Here is a 16,821-nt window from a genome sequence, read left to right as displayed (position 1 = left end):
CCAAGCTAAAAACAACCAGAAAGGAACAGAAAATGTCTGTTTCAAGGCATTACTTATGCTATGCATTTAAATGTCACCTGAAGCAGCATTTAACATTGAAAGTGTATAAACGGTAGCCAAGATTTTCTTTTCCCAACAGTAAGAATGTTTCACCTAATTTTTAATTAAAGGACTAAGGAGAACCCACAGTTCATCATCTCAGCCCCTCCCAAGCCTCCAATGAACCGTTATTTGGTAGTTGGCAAAACAGCTGCTTTTGTCAAGATTATGGTCAAAACAACTACCAAGGCCTATTAAGCCACAGACAACTGTAAATTAGTACCTTCCCCTATTCCCTCTCTTACATTTTAAAAGTGGGTGACACTGAAATTTTTTCCTTCATGTTTTAGTCTGTACTTGGGGTATCTGGCTGACTATATGGGGCTTCACTATAAAAAGAAAAAGTGAGTACTTTGCTATCAGACACATTACTGTTAAACTGTTAATGCCATTATTTCAATCCCTGCTTTTGCAAACTACAGTACATTACAGGCTCATATTGTCAAAAAGCATCTATGATAGGACATGTAAAATTCAAAGATCAATTGAGGAGCAATGGCTGTTTTGCTGACAACAACTCAGTCTCATGGCAACTACAAAAGGGTGAACAGCAAAGGATAACACAATAGTTTCCTTCATATGATATTTACCCTATACTATCTTCAGTTTCCTTCCCAGAAAAGATCTACGAAACAGTGATTTACTACTTCATTTCAGAAATTAAAATCCATGCCAGACCTTTCAGCACCAAAAGATTGTATAAAACACAACTATCTTTATTTTCTACTTCTACATTAACAATGTCTTTTGAAAAGAAATTATTCTTATACAATGTACACAATTATTCCTTCTACAATTGATTTCCTTAAGTCTGTTATTTTGCATAATTATTCCCAAAGTAATCAGATGCAATATCTGAAATCAGCTGACAGCTTACAAAGAAACATGACCCACAAGAAGGTGCTTAGAACAGAAGCTTTACCTGAGGGGATGGATGCAGATACTTTAAATCTTTAGGCTTATCAAAAGAAAAACTAAAAGTAGAAGATATTCTTTACTTGACACTTTTCATCTATCTGCAGAGAGTAACTTTATCTGACCTACAGAAGTTTGCTTTCCCAAACAACTAGCCAGCTTTCTTTTCCTGTTTCTTTTAATACCTTTATTACCAATTCATCTTGTCAAAATGTGACTTTTAGGTAAATTTTAGCAGTGATGGTTCTGTCTGGGGCATTGCAGAGCTACATAAAATTCTCATTAGCAAACAAATTACAAAGCACCTTTCAAATGAAATTAAATTTATGAAGAAGCTTTGACTCGTCCAGTTTTGACCTTATGCTGATGAGTTCATAGATTCTACCAAACTGTATTATAACTAATACAACACACAAATTCCATGATGTTGGACCTAATACTTTGCTTCAAGTAAAACTGGAGGCAACCAAGTAGATGATGCAAGTTCAACCTTCGTATGCAAAATTCCATTGACACACTTCGTTCATAAAAAGCAACACTCTTGGCAACTGAGATTTATCTTCTTTGCTTGGTAGAAGTTACTTTGGTCTTCTATTATCAATTTTTCAGATTACGACAAAAGGTCAACCAAAAATATTCATTTATTGCAGCTTCTAGCATTGGAGGGAAAGCCATGACAACCTCAAGATTGCTGGTGCACTGCACAAAAAGAACTCTGACATTTCTGCATTAGATTAATGACATCTTCCATACTGGTACATATGTATTTATTCCACAGAAATCAAACATTGTAAATACAATAGGTGCAACTAACAGTGGGTTAAAAAAAAAAAGCTATCCTCTCCAAAAAGCTAACAGGGAGCTTTTCACATCTGTGTTTCACCTGATGCTTTCATTTGCTGAAAAATACAAGTCCTTTTACACTTGCCTACTGGTAGTGATTTGTAAGTCTGCAATAAACTCCTCTCTACAAATGAGGCATGAAAGCAGAGATCTCTTGCTACATAAATATAACTTCACTTCAACAAATACAGACTGCAAATTTAATGCTTGTTTTGTAACCACTTACTGCATTTTTCAGCTTTACTAGTCTAAAAGTAAGATTTATTTATCTGTAAATAGCAAAACCTTAATCTTGGGATCTTCAAGGCAAAAAAAAAAAAAAAAAAAAAAAAAAAAAAAAAAAAAAAAAAAAAAAAAAGTTGAAAAATATTTGATCCTGAACCTGTTAGAAAAACATATCATGATGTTTCTTTTTTCTGAATGCCACCTAATAGTATCAACAGCTCATACTATCAGCTATTTTTTTTTTTAATTTTAGGAAAAACACATAAAACCTATATCACTAAACTATAACCACCACGAATAGAATCACAGAACGATCTATGTTGGAAGGGACCTTACAGATAACAGAGTTCCAAACCCCCTACCAGGGACAAGGACACCTTGCACTAGACCAGGCTGCTCAAAGCCCCCTCCAGCCTGGTCTTGAACAATTCCTCAGATGGGGTGCTCATAGCTTCTCTGCACAACATGTTCCAGTGCTTCACGCCCTCCACAGAAAAATAATTTCTTCCTATATCTAATACAAACCTACCCTCCTCCAGTTTGAAGCCATTCTCCCTTGTCCTGCCACTGCATGTCCTTGTAAGAAGACCCTCTCCGGCCTTCTTTTAGGCCCTCTTTAGGCACTGGAAGGCTGCCATAAGGTACCTGCAGAGCCTTCTTTTCTCCAGGCTGAACAATCACAATTCTCTCAGCCTTTCCTCATACCAGAGCTGCTCCATCCATCCCTCTGATCATTTTGGTGTCTCTCCTCTGGACCCACTCCAACAGTTCCATGTCCTTCCTGTGCAGGGACCCCAGAGCTGGATGCAGCCCTGCAGGTGGAGTCTCACCAGGGCAGAGCAGAGGGGCAGAATCCCCTCCCTGGCCCTGCTGCCCACGCTGGTTTGGATGCAGCCCAGGACACATTTGGCACTCTGAGCTGGGAGTGCCCATGGCTGTGTCATGTCCAGCCTCTCACCACCAGAACCCCAGGCCCTTCTGGGCAGGGCTGCTCTCCATCTGTTCATTCTCCAGCTTGTGTTTGTGCTTGGGATTGCCCCAGCCCAGGCACAGGACCTTATACACTGGGCGTTGCTGAAATTTATGTTTGCACCCACCCACCTCTCAAGCTCATCAAGGTCCTTCTGGGTGGCATCCCTTCCCTCCAGCATGTCATCCACACCACACAGCCTGGTGTCATCAGCAAACTTGCTGAAGGCAAGTGCTAAGATCAATCAGCTCCGATTTAGGTCTCTAGTAGCCACTGAAAAATCGAAACTAAAACCAATAATCTGTAATTACACCTAGAGAATGATTTTAAGAGTAGAAGAACTAAATAAATCTTTCTGCAAAATAAATGTTTTCATTTTGTTGCTTATTTAGGAAAAAAACCCACACAACAGCTTTTTGAAAGAAATATTTCACAATTTTCTAGAATACAAGGATTCTTGAGAAAATACATGAAACAAACCACAATGTATTTAAGCTTACTAGCTTTCTCCTCAGTATCACTTTTTTATCCCCCACAAATAAGGTAGTGTACAACATGCCCTCTTCTTCAAATGCGTGTTTTAACACCAATGTCCCATGAACCCATGCAGACCAGCTAGCAGGAAGGCAACTATTTCCAGCTCTCCACCATAGGCATACTCTGCTGCGATATAGCTCTGGCCACAGCCACAGCACTCCAGAGAAATATCATCCTCTAAAGATTGGTGAACCCTCAGATCAATAAACGCTGCACTACTAAGCAATTAAGCTTAAAAGGCACTTCAGTAAAATGCAGAAGTATAGAAATTTTCAGCTACTTTTTCCTTTTATGTATTCAAAACTAAGTGATCAAATCTGATAAGAATTTCTGACTGCACAGAACAGATGCACATCATTTTCTTTTCCTCACCATCCCATCACCTGGCAAGCATCAACTATCCAACACCCAGATCTAGCAATATCCGTTCATGATAATGAAGTGAGTTGGTTTATTGATTTTTTGGCTTTTTCTTAATCAAGCATCTCTGCAGAAAGTTTTCAACAGTAGTTAGTATGTCAGAAGGTCAAAGGTGTAAAATCAGCACTAGAAGCAGGAAAGCTGAACAGAAGTCCACTGCTGCCATTCCACAGCTGTATAGAAATACCAAGTGTGTCTTAAACAGGGATTAGATACCATGGAAACCCAGAACCTCTGGAAGCAAACTTCAACTGAAAAGAATCCAGAGATTTATACTGAATGTTGTTGAAAAATAAGTTGCCAAAAGAATGGCTTTTCTACCACAGTGATTTCCTTGTGCAAAAATGAAGTAACCTGTAACAAGCGAAACTGTTTCACATGCATTTAAATGATACTTAAATTATTGCAGCTCTCTTTTAACTAGGGATCTTAAGGCTATTGAAGTTTTCAAGGTTTTTTAAAAGAATCTTACAAGTCTGATTAAAAAAACAAACCAAGTAAAACAATGGTGATCAGGACTTTGTAAAGGAAAAGAAAATAAAAACCTTATAATCTGTGTGCAGATAGATCTATATAGATGTGTCTGTCCATCCCAATGACTACCTCATATATAACATTTTACTTGCCCTTTCATTTTATATGGATTATAATCCAGATTTAACCAATTAATTACACATTTAGTAGCACAAAACACACATCTGCAGTCATTCCCTATGGCTTCTATTGAGATGTACTCCTCCCAATCTCTCCTATTAACAGTAAAATAGAGCCATTAGTGAATATGAGAATATACCTGGTGTAAATGTGTGAACTCTTCCAGAAAAGTAAATGTTCTAAGACTAATGATACTAGAAGTATGGTCCTATTCTTCAAAGTATATCCATGTCTCTCCCCTTTTCTTGAAGGTTTCTTGTCTGCTAAAGAATTATGTCACAATAATTTTGACACTGGAATTTAAACGCTGGAATTTTGGTATGATCCAAACAGATACAGGCTTTATATTTATTGTAAAATTATAAATTGGGCATTGTTTTTAGGATTCTTCCTATTACACAGTTATAGGAATTAATGGAGAAATTTGCCAACAAAAACTGATATGTCTAAATACTAATAGCAACAATGGCTGGGACCAACATTTTCAAATCTTCACACATGATATAAAAAAAATTCTAGGAAAAAGATGTTGTTAAAAGCTTACTCTAAAGCTTGCACACGATGAGGTACTGCAACTCTGACCTACTCCAGAATGTAGAAGCTACTGAGAACATTACCACCTATCACGTAGCCTTCTGTTTGTCAAACAGTAACTTGAAAACAGCTAGAGGAACTGGTTTAAATTCTACAAACAAAGTATAAAACGAGGTTTTCCTCCTTAAACACTTTCTAGATAGAAGAAACACAGTAACAAAACAGAAGCATGTTACCGAGACCAGAGGTCATTCTAAGGGCATGTTCTGACTCCCAGGACAATCATCAGCGCACAAGCCTTAATCACTTTTTTGACTTCAATTTTCCTCAGATCCCCCAAAATGCACAGCAGTTTCATTACAGCTGGTAAAGTGTACATCTCTGCCTATTTCACTTGCATCTGTTATAGATTTGATGCGAGTTTGTTTTCTTGAATCTGATGGTATAATCTGCCCGTGTAATCTTGTGTACCAACAAAGTGCGTATGTTTGCTTCTCCTTGTGTACTTTTCTAAATCAAACCTCAGCGAGCACTCTACAATTTTAATACTGCACCGTTTGGTGAATAACAGTTCCACAACTGCTTTAGCCACCACCTTGGTGACTCTGTGCTGGTCACTTCCAGCTCGCACCACCTATTTCAGACCACTTTTAAGAAGTCTGCTTCCCACTTCCTTTCTGCAGCTCCCCTTGTGAGCCACCAAAACTGTGGACAGTACCCAACACACGGGCAGGTCCTGTGTTTCACACAATAATACTCACTGTTCATTCTCCCTACATTCCCGAACGATGGACAGTGTTGCATCAGGATTTGTTGGCAGCTGCCATTAACCAACTGCTTCAGCAAACCACCAGCCACAGGTCATGTCTTCACTCAGCAGCAGCTTTATAGAATCAGTACAGAAAGTAGATCTGGGTCACTCTTTAGTCACAGAGAACATACACAACATATAAACTGTAAAAGTAGAGGGAACAGGAAAGCCTGTAGAATCAGGAAACGCCACCAAGTGCAGACTCAGTATTCAACTATCAGTTCCAGTTTCCATTTTCACCTGCATTCATTTGGGCTGCAAAATTCAATGTTGATTGAAAAAGCTGAATATTACTCTAAATGTTATACATATTTCGTTAAAGTACAATGGGAAAGGTCAAGCACAAAATTTTTTTAAAGACAATGCAGGAGGATGCTAAAATGATAAATTTATTTTACAAGGGAATAACAAAGATGAGGAAGAGTTTCTTCCTGGAAATGCATTATGGAAACTGAACTGCAGAAGCAGCACGCAGTTTCACCACAAGCCCCTGATTTGAAAAAAGTAGGAAAAAAAAGGATTCAAGTTTGTGTCTCCTGTACCATGCATAAGTGTCATTGAAAATTCTCCAGAAAAACTATTAAAAATTTTAAAAGTCTCAAGTTTATCAACAACCCTGGAATTTTATTGCACGTGTACTCAAATAAAGCCAGCCCAGCAGAACAGTTTTCTACTCAACAATATGACTCAGTAGCCACAAATGAAATCATTAATTAAATAAAATATAAATCAGAGGATACTATTAATTAATAAGAGCAAACTCTATTTCTATTAGTGGGCCAATCATGCTTGACTTCTTCAGTAAAACTCATTTTCTTAGTAACTGGAAATGGAGTAGTTGAGCTTCTCAACTTACAGAGATAATACACACAAATTTCAACAGCTTAAAAAAACACACATACACAACATCAGCTGAACACACTTATTGTGAACTGCAAGAAAAGGGTCTACTGAAAATATTTTCATTTTGATTTGAAATACACACAACACTTATAAACATTCAAAGTCCTTCTTTAAAAAAAAAAAAAAAGTATATGTAGGTCTCAACAGGTAGTTGGGAATTTTTCCAATGCTACTGTTAAAGAGTGCTGACTGAGAATTTTAAAGCAATCCTACAAAAATATGTGGCACAAAGGACAATTCTCTGGACCTCTCAATTGCCAGTGAGATGATGTACACACCTGAAAGCAGGCACTTTCCAGCACATTGTTGACTATAAGGCAGTTAAACAAAACAAAAAAGCAGCAGTCCAGGAAGTTCACCTCTTTGGAAAACAGCAAAACATGACCAAATCAGTGCTGCCACTAAATCATATAAAGTATTCACAGGAAAAAAAAATAGATATTGGGGCACACAAGAAAGGAACGTAAGCCACACCACTGAACATCAACTGTGGCGCAGCACTGCAGTGCTTTAGTGGCCAGCTCCTTTACTTGAATTATGCACTCATTCTAGAATTTGTTACAGATTTTTAAGAGCAAACAGCTCGTGCAAGTCTTCCTGCTAATCATTTATTCCATGTATTTGATGCAAGTAAATTTTATGACCACAATTCTGGAGATTCAATTAAGAGCCTTAATGCTTCAGTACATTCCTTGAAAAATACCTTAAGGACTGTTTCTGTTAAATGCCAAGATATGACAATTGATTCATAAGTACCATGGTCAAAACAGACAATTGGCCTCAGTATCACCCAAGACCCCTATCCCAGTTGTTTCATGTTTTACCAAAGACATCATTTACTCCTCAAAGAGGACAAGTGTTAATTACTCTAACCGTTACCAAAGCAATGTTTAAACATGAGCTTACACCACTTTAAAAGAACCCTAAACTTTCCTGCAGGAAGTAAACAACTGTAACTGTAAGTATCCTCTTTTCAATAACCTTTCCTCAAGGCTGCTCTATATAACTTTTTCAGATTAATCAGGGAAAAGCAAAAGCATGTTCAGTAGCTCATGGTACATATACATCTTTACCAAAGACAGGATTCTGACCTCCCCTACAAGCACAATCAGTGAACATTTATAGGACTACTTTCAACAGGAAAAATATTGTCCAAAGCTAAAATGGAAAATCACGTGTATGAATATGTTAAGTTACCCTGCAATAGTGGGAAGACCAGCTTTTTCTTTATTTTTTTACAGGAAATCCACATTTTACAAGTAAGATTACAAATCTCTGCTAAGCACCTAGTCACTAAAGAAAAAGAAGGGCAGGTTTACAAAGAAAAATAAAGAAATATATAGCTTATTGCAGATATTGTGTCTACACCACTCAAAGTTTGGAGGACTTTTTTTAATTGATCTGTGCATTCCAAACACAGCTGGAGGAACAGCCATGGATGAGGCTGGGGGCATGACTCAATATCTAATGTTTTGGCTATGGAATGGTTGAGGAGTAAGTTAGACTATCTCAGTCTTAGGCTAATCTTAGCCTAAGATAATGGAAACAATACTTAAGTGGAATAACCAGCTAAATGTTAAAATGGAAATATATTTTTCACTTTCACTGTCAATCAGACATGCTCTGAGTGCGGGCTGTGCCTGACAAGATTTAAGCACAAGCCAGAAAAAGTTAGTCATGCTCATTAAAAAACACAGCTGGTGAAGGGGGTGCCCAATTTACTAAAATCAGCTACTTGTGAAGTACTTGCCCAGGAAGTGGGAGACCTAAGCCTGAGGCAACTCAAACCCACAGTCTTGGCTCTGCAGTAGTTCAGTTTCAGTAGGAAAACTTGGCAGTGCCTCTCTAACTTAACAAGTTGTCAATTTTTTTTCTTTTTTTAATTTTTTAACCTAATCTCTTAGGATTGCTTTTTTCTTCTTCATTTGAAAATGGCTTCCCTGATTTGAATGTACTGGTATAAGTTCATTCCCCTTTTCAAAACAGATGGCAATCAAGAGGGAGATTTGAGGCTATGAAACTAGAAAATACAGAAATCTATGACTAAGTTGAACACTGAGGTCTCCCACAGTTAGGTGTGTGTGATGATGTTACCGGTTGCCACATCTTCCTCGTTTTGTCAACACTGTCACAGAGAAGAAAGTTTCAAAATAAGCCTGTAATTAGCCATTTGTCAAAAGTAACTCATTTTCCCCACTGAGAAGATGACTACTAACATTTTGTATTAATGCAGTGCTTGATTTCTGAGATTATCCTGATGTGGTCCCTACTACATTTTTCAGATACAAACAAGCTGAGAAAAGGCTTACAGTTTCTCCTTTTTCAAGTCCCACGGAAAGAACATCTAGTTTGGCAATAACACAGCTGACTCCTGTCAGAACCCTGCTATTTGAAGTAATTTTATTCATGTTACTGAATTTTCCTAATAGGATTAGAAGGCTTACTAGATGTGACATGCACACCACAGCCTGAAGCTGCCTTTTTACATTATGTGATTTCATGTTACTGCATGGATCAGGTACCTCTTTCTTCAGGTTTCATGCATCATTCAAGAACCTAAAAACCCCCAGTTTCACAAGATGGGCTCAGCCACACCAAGAAAGGCCAGTCCCAACCTCTCTTCCTGTACTACTTTGCACAGGTTCCACCTCAGATTCTGGCCTACCAAGACCATTGGTGAAAAACCTGAGTGGAGCACCCCAGATACATTTTGCTGGTTTTGCTCTTTTTTTTTTTTTTTTTTCCTCAATATGGTAAAAGTTACAAAACAGCCAATTTGTCTACAAAATTACTTAGGTCATTCTGTGCCCAGGCCAAAAAGAAAGGAAACTGCCCACACAAAAACCCAGAAAGTTACCGTAACCACTGATATTCCTGATGTACCAGTAAGCCAGGGTTTCCTCCTATGAATCAGCTGCAGAACAGGCTGTTATGTCAGAGGCTCTCCAAGAGATTCAAAAATCAGAGAGTAATAGCAATACACAGTTAAACAATCCCTTTAAATTTATACAAAAACTATTGTACCTGCCCAGTACCTCTACTTGGAAGCAACATGCAGAGAGATTTGAAGTTTATTTCTTTGTTCATATAAAATGAGAAAGTACTTAGAAATTTAACTAAAAAGTGAAAAAAAAAAAGTAAAATGTAGTCCTTTACATATTAACTGCATTCCTACTGTATATGCAAGTGTCTCAACAGCTATAATTTTTCTTGTTTATACCAGGATTCTTGATTAAAAATAGCGAAAAAGTATTTACAAAAATATTAACGCTATTCCTTCAAGAGAGAAACTACTGTTTAATAGAGAAATTTGTAACAGGTAAGTGCTACACAAATAAATTAAAAATTTAAAATGGCGAATATTACAGTCCAAAAAACACTTAAGATGCAAGGACAGATCATTGTCTGAAGGCGTCATTATACCTCATTTCAGGAGATCCTCATTTGCTTTTCTAAGCCATTAAAAGTCTAAACTAGGTGTTTCATGTGCAAAGTCAGTCCAAAAGCCAGTGAGGCTCCTATCACTAAAAATATCTGTGCAACTGTCACAAGCAAAGAACTGTAACACTTATCAGTTAATGCATCTTTCCTCAGTACTTTTCAGTATTATAAACTTAGTACCCCAGATGCAGAATTTTATCTTCCAGTCACATCATCCTGTATCTGTGGAAAGCAACACAATTTCCCTAAGCTAGCTTGAGCTGTTCAGTAACACCAATTACATAAGAGTTTTCCTAGGACAAATACTGTAGAAAATACAGTAGATAGTATATATAAGCTGACAGTCTTACATCAAAGCCATAGAATTACCTAAATTTGGGAGTTTACGTGCCAATCATTATAAGGCTCAGTCCTTGGAAAAAAAAGAAGGAAGAGATTTTTCTTTGTTCACACTTCCTGTGTAGGTTGACTTTCATGGGAGTTACAAAGACAACTTGACTTAGATCGAGGTTTTTAACCAAGTAACATTGGCAGAGCAAAGAGTCAGTGACAATGGAGGTAACAGATACAGAAAATAAAGCCCTATCTGAGTTTGTGCTCTGCTATAGTGTTTACAGAACAAATTTTCACCTCTTAGCCCCATTTCTATAAGCACAGACAACTTACACTCATACAAGAATAATATCCCTTTTAAAACCCACAATTTTTTTATTCCTGTATAGTGCCATAAAAGAGCAGGCTACCATCAGAGGCTAATCTCAACCATCACTTACAAACCTCACCAAAACCAAGTGCTACAGTGGCATGGCAAGTTCAGCAACAGCTGAACTGACATCCCTGTGGAGAGCTGCCTTTGGCTCCACCCAAAACAGTTTCTTACCTTCCCATTTTACCACTTACCTATTTAGCTCTGACCAAACCCTAAGTCAAAGACTCAAGATTGCTTGACCCCAAACTGGTTACCCAAAACTTTAATCAAGAAAGACTGGTTATTATAATTCATGAGCAGTAGAGCTTGTAAGTCCTGCATCCTTCAATACACTCTCTGTGCCTAAATCACTCACGTGAACGTGAAGTCTTCCCTCATGACTCAGTTATCTGGAAAGCCACATTTCTAAGTAAAAAAAAGGCAATTTCAAGCTCTAATGTTTAGTTGCTTTCAGTTTTATGTGCTGCAGAAAACAGCTGCAATTCCTCCTCTTTGTTTCAGTACAGATTCCCAAAGCTTCATTCCAATCACTTTTTCTGCAAACAGGCTGGACTAGAAGCAGATGTTTCAGACAAGATAGTAATGCTATTAAGGTCAGATGACAAAGAACTAGAAGGTAAAAACAATCAGGAGAATTATTACTGAAGAATTTTTATTATAGTTTTCCTAAACTTGATGCCTTGTCCAACAAAGAGAAGAATAGGGGAAAAAATAGAAAAAAATAAAACAATAAGTAAATCATAGAGCTGAACTGATTTATACCTGCAAGGAATGTCAAATGTAACATTTAAGACACATTTACCAACAGGAATGCAGTCATTCAAGTGACTAAGGAAAATAAAAAAGGAAGTAAAGCAAGACAACAAAGGTTGGCTAATTTACCTCTAATGTCATACTCCAGCAGGGAAGCATGACAAATTCTTACCCATCAATTATTTGTCTTTTTGCCCTATGAAGAGAGACAAAACAGGAGTGCCAGAAAGCAATACAAATCACACATGCCCGCGGCAGATAGTTACGTAATGCTGACGTACTGCTTGCTCTTCGCTCACACTTACTTTGCTGCAGTTCCAAGCACCAGCTTTTAACAGCTGCCCAGTTTGAACACTTTTAAACTGCTTTGTAAATAAAATGCAGGCACACAAAGAAGAACAAGATACAGAATGAAGCTTTAGAGCTATTTCCAACAGAGATAAAAATAAGAAAAGATGGGGGTTAGCTTTATGATGAGACATTTTCTGTTTCATAAGAAGTCATAGAACAGGCTTTTTGTGCTAAAACTCAAAACTAAATTGCCTGCCAATCTAAAGTCTTTTAGTTTAACTTACTTGAAGAAACCACAAATAAAAAGACAAAGGTTGCTCCTTCAACTTCACTGAAGTGCTACTGCCAGGAACAGAAACACAAGTCAGTAATTCTTTTGATAATAATATACACCTAGAAATCTTTCTATTTAGAAGAGAACTTGCCATGAACAGAGTCAAAGAGATCAGCTAGAAGTATAGGCAGAATGGGTGCAAGCAGGGCCAAAAAGTATTTATTATTAATCACAGGAGAAAGAAGAAAGAAAACACAAAACAAAACAAAACAGTGAACACAGCCAGTGAACTGGCCAGATTTCATAAAACTAAATTCATAGAACATTCATAAAATGTGGTATTAGCCGTATTAAGTCATCTTTTTTTCCTGCATTTTGTCTTTAAAAACTAGGACACAACCATAAAATCTGCAATGATGTATTGCTCAGTACCTATCATAGCCATTATGTAAGCAAATACATCAGAACACTTAAGATCACATGCTTGAATAATCAGCTGCTAATTAAGTATATCTGCAATTGCCTTGTTCCTTCCTTTCTCTGACCCAAAACAGTAAGTAAACAATATTACAGAGAATCTCAGTCTTCAGTAGTCAGATAAAACAAGAAAACTAAAACAATATACTCCTTCCTATGGGGCTGTAATCAGTACGACTGCATTTTAAACTTTGGAGCACAGCAGACTGATTTACAACAAATGACTACGCATTTTAATATACACAGCAAACTGAGGAGGCCAACTCTCTCAGTCAGACATTAAGATAAGCCCTTTTGGAAGGCCACACCAAAGAGTGTTTACCCAAAGCTGGGCATCAGCACCATCACCAGAAGCTCCTAACAAGCATAAGATAAAAACATTACAGAGACAAATTATTTCTTCATGTGTTTGGGTTTTTTTGTACTCCTTTGAGTAACTAAATAAAAGTTTGTCTTCACCTTGTCTGACCTCTAATAACAAATGCTTTCAAGGCCTTTTAAAACATACCCAGGTTACCTCAGGCCTCGAGGAAGACAATGCTTGTAGGCTCTCAAGAAAATGCTCTGCCAGCATTTTCCTTCTCTGTTGCAGAAAAGAAGGAATTACTTTAGGACTTCTACTGATTTCAAGTTATGGAAGCACAGTGCCAGAAAAGAAGTGTGCTAGAAAGCTCTGACCCATATAGCAGCTGGTGACCAACTACCATCCTAAAGGCAAACGTCACAGGCTGCGTGGTGTGTTCATCACCTCTGTGGCAATCCCTGTATCAAAGCGTCCAAAAGCATACAGAAATTTACAGTGCTCGAAGACTATCAAAATAAATATTCCAAATATAATAAAAGCGTTTCCTATTATTTTTTCTTAAATCATAATCTAGGAACAATCTGAATATAAATACCAGTATTTGCATATGCACAGATGTGGACATTCTTTTCACTGCTCAAGCTGTAAAACACAAATACTAAGATAAATAATTCAGGATTTAGCTAGAAGATTGCAGTAGAAATTTGAATCACAGAGAGTAACAAAGATTTCAGACTTCCTTATCTTTATATTCATAGCAAACCTATAAAGCACAAGAAACTTTATGACAAAATTTAAACTTTTGAGGAGACTGACTGCACCTAAGTCATTTTTACACCCGATAATCAGAAAAGCTTACATATTTTGAGTTTAACTGACCTTAAGCTAATGACTGCAAGATTTATGTAACTGACATTAAACTCACGACTGAGAGAAACAAACAGGACAATGAATCCAGGCAGGACGAAAATCTTTCTATTCTAAATGATTGCTTCCGTGGTTAAGTTCAGGAACGAAAGAAAAATTGGTCTCAGTGACCCAGAAAGCTGCAGACCGTTCTTGAGAAGTGTGCTCGGGCATGGGCACACACAAACACACACACACACTGAAGGTCAGTCTCCTCCCTGCATTTCACACTTCCCTCCCTCCCTCCCTCTAATCTTCACACAGGCCTTGCACTCTATCGCTGTGCCAGACAGCTACGGGCCTTTAGAAATCCCAAGGTTTCAGAGGTTCGCTCCGCGGCACGTACTTAGCAGAGACAAGGACCGCTGCCCCTCCCTCCCCCGGCCGCTCCGCACTGCCGCGGCGCGCCCTGCTCTCCTCGGCCGCGCTCACCCGGGAGCCGCCACCGCTCCCGGCAGCGGGAGGCGCCCGGGGAAACCCGCCGAGAGCGGGCCGGGACAGGCCGCCGCGAGAGCCGGCGGGAGGGAAGAGGGAGGCGGGCAAAGGCGGCTTCCCGAGCAGGCCGGGCAGCCACCCACTCCGAGGCCGGGGCAGCCGGGAGGGCGAGCGGAGCAGCCCCCGCCGCCCGAACAAGGCCCGGCTATCAGAGCCCCTCTGTGGGACGGGCCACGCTTGGCCCCGATTCCGGTCCTGGTCCCTGCCAGACCTCCGCAAGTAGGAGCCGAGGCGGGGGCGGGGGTAGGGCGCCCCGTTCGCACCGTGCCCCGCCGGCCGGAGGGGGGAGGCGAGCGGGGCCTCGCCGGGGCCGCCGCACTCACCACTTGGTAGCGGCTGACGGGCTGGTGGTGATCCATCCTGGCCGCCCGCCGACACGCACGGGCGCGGCCGCAGCTCCTCCGACCTGGCGCCGCGTCGCTCGCTCGCTCGTTCGATCGGTCCGTCCTTCCGTTCCTTCCTTCCCCCGCCCGCTCGCCCGGCGCGGCCGCTGCCCGGCCCTGCCCCGCTGCGGCCGCCCCCCGCCCGCCCCCGCGGCGGTGGAGCCGGCCCAGGCCCCGCCCCGCCGGGAGCCGCGCTGGCTCTGCCCGGGCCGGGGGTGCGCCCTCCGGCCCCGCCCGCTGCCCCGGCCGCGCTCCGCTCCGGGCGGCTCCAGCGGGGCTGCCGGGAGCCAGGCTTCGTCTTTCCCCGCTCCTCGCTCGGCAGCCCTGTTCTGTAAAGCTGGTATGTCCCAAGCCCAGGCCTTGCTTAGATATTTATCGCTGCTGATCCCCATGGGGCAAGAAGAAGTACAATATGGCACAGAAGACATTTTGGGGACTCGGAGAGCGATTTTGAATAGGCATTTACCTAACAGATTAAGAATCCTGAGTCCGTTTGCTGGCTGTTCCTGTGGCGGCAAAGCGCCATTCTGTGGCAAGGAAATGATGTGATTTTCCTCTTCTCTCTTCCTCCTAAAAAACTAAACGTTCAGATGTTTATTTTACTCCTGGAGTAAAACCAGTTAAAAACGCCTGCACTCATAAAGGTGTATCGAATGAGGCTGACTCATTTCTAGGTTCCCGGGCTGCTAGATGTGCTGTGGCACGCAACAATTTTAGACAGCCGTAGGTGCATCTCTTTGCTGCAGAAGAGTGTTCGCGTGTGCTGCTCTATAGCTGAACTGCAAAGCAAATGCTCTCACAAAAGTGGCTTCTCGCTATCACTAATGGCCGGCACGCCGAACTTTATCCTGCAGCTCGGGTCATCACCATTCCGTAGCTGCTTGCTGCCCTGAGCAGCAGGGTGAGTGTTCTTGTGCAGGCAGTCATCACTGGCGAGCTGGGTGAGGACCTGCGGGAGTGAAGTGCGAGAGGTGCGCGTGGGAGGGCAGAGAAGTGGATGGAGAGCGAGCTCCATTATTGGAGTTCTTTCGAGATGGGGATGGGACTGAAGATAAGGCAGGATTATAAAGGAGGAGGAGGTGGAAGCGTGAGACTTTGTGTGTGTGCCTGGGACTTTGCTTGCACCCCATACCTGGCTAATGCAGCAGTGACTAAAGCAATCCAAATGAAAAGAAAAACATGTTTGGAAAGTTCAGGTCTATTCTGTTTGTTGCTTTTGTTTTGTTTCTTGTACAACTCTGTTGCACATCAAAAGCCCCAGCAGTTAGGAAACAGAGTTGGCAGAGGAATATAGGTTAGAAATGGATTAATATTATTTTCCTAACAGGATTTTCTCATTTTCCTTCATTATACATAATGAATGTTTAATTATTCTGTTATAAAAGTAAAAAAAGTATTAATAAAGGCTGTCTTGAGTTTTAAAAAGTTTGTACAGAGTACTGCAGTCTGTTTCGGTTACCAAAACTTCTTAATTATATTTCCAGATTTCACGGGACATGGAAACTGGACCATTCGTGTAATCAGTTTAACACCTTCTGTATAATTAGCAACAATCATCTCCAAAGTAAACTTTTTCTGAAGTGTTTCATGTGGCTCCTCAGTTCAGGGAGTTGTCACCTGAAGTTGTCGTGGATTTTGAAGTGTTGTGTCTCTGCTCTGCAATACACTCCCCAAGAAACTTCAACAATTAAGAGCTGCCAAATGGAATTTGAGACTGCAAATGTTGGAATACAAGAAAGCATTTATTAAGATGTAACCTTCAGTTTTGAACTCGTGCAATTAATTCATGTTTTAAGGGGGGAAAGGACAATAGGTGAGAACCAAAGGAATAGGAAAATTGAAAAATATTCCATAGTGCTTGGGAAAAGAGTCAGTAG

At 40.2% G+C, this 16,821-nt stretch overlaps 1 protein-coding gene across 2 annotated transcripts in view; it reads right to left on the bottom strand.

The window, feature by feature from the left end:
* Positions 1–15,063, bottom strand: part of NDFIP2 (Nedd4 family interacting protein 2) — a 44,904-nt gene extending 29,841 nt beyond the window's left edge. For both annotated transcript variants that reach the window (XM_066176341.1, XM_066176342.1), the window contains exon 1: positions 14,885–15,063. In XM_066176341.1, the coding sequence (XP_066032438.1) occupies positions 14,885–14,920 (36 nt within the window). In that variant the 5' untranslated portion in view covers positions 14,921–15,063. The remainder of the gene's footprint in view (positions 1–14,884) is intronic.
* Positions 15,064–16,821: the final 1,758 nt, after the last annotated feature.

This window comes from Chamaea fasciata, unplaced genomic scaffold (assembly GCF_029207755.1).
Source record: "Chamaea fasciata isolate MVZ Bird 193981 ecotype frontalis unplaced genomic scaffold, bChaFas1.0.hap1 SCAF_2, whole genome shotgun sequence".
NCBI classification, from domain to species: Eukaryota; Metazoa; Chordata; class Aves; order Passeriformes; family Sylviidae; genus Chamaea; species Chamaea fasciata.
This window is presented reverse-complemented; position numbering and strand designations above follow the sequence as displayed.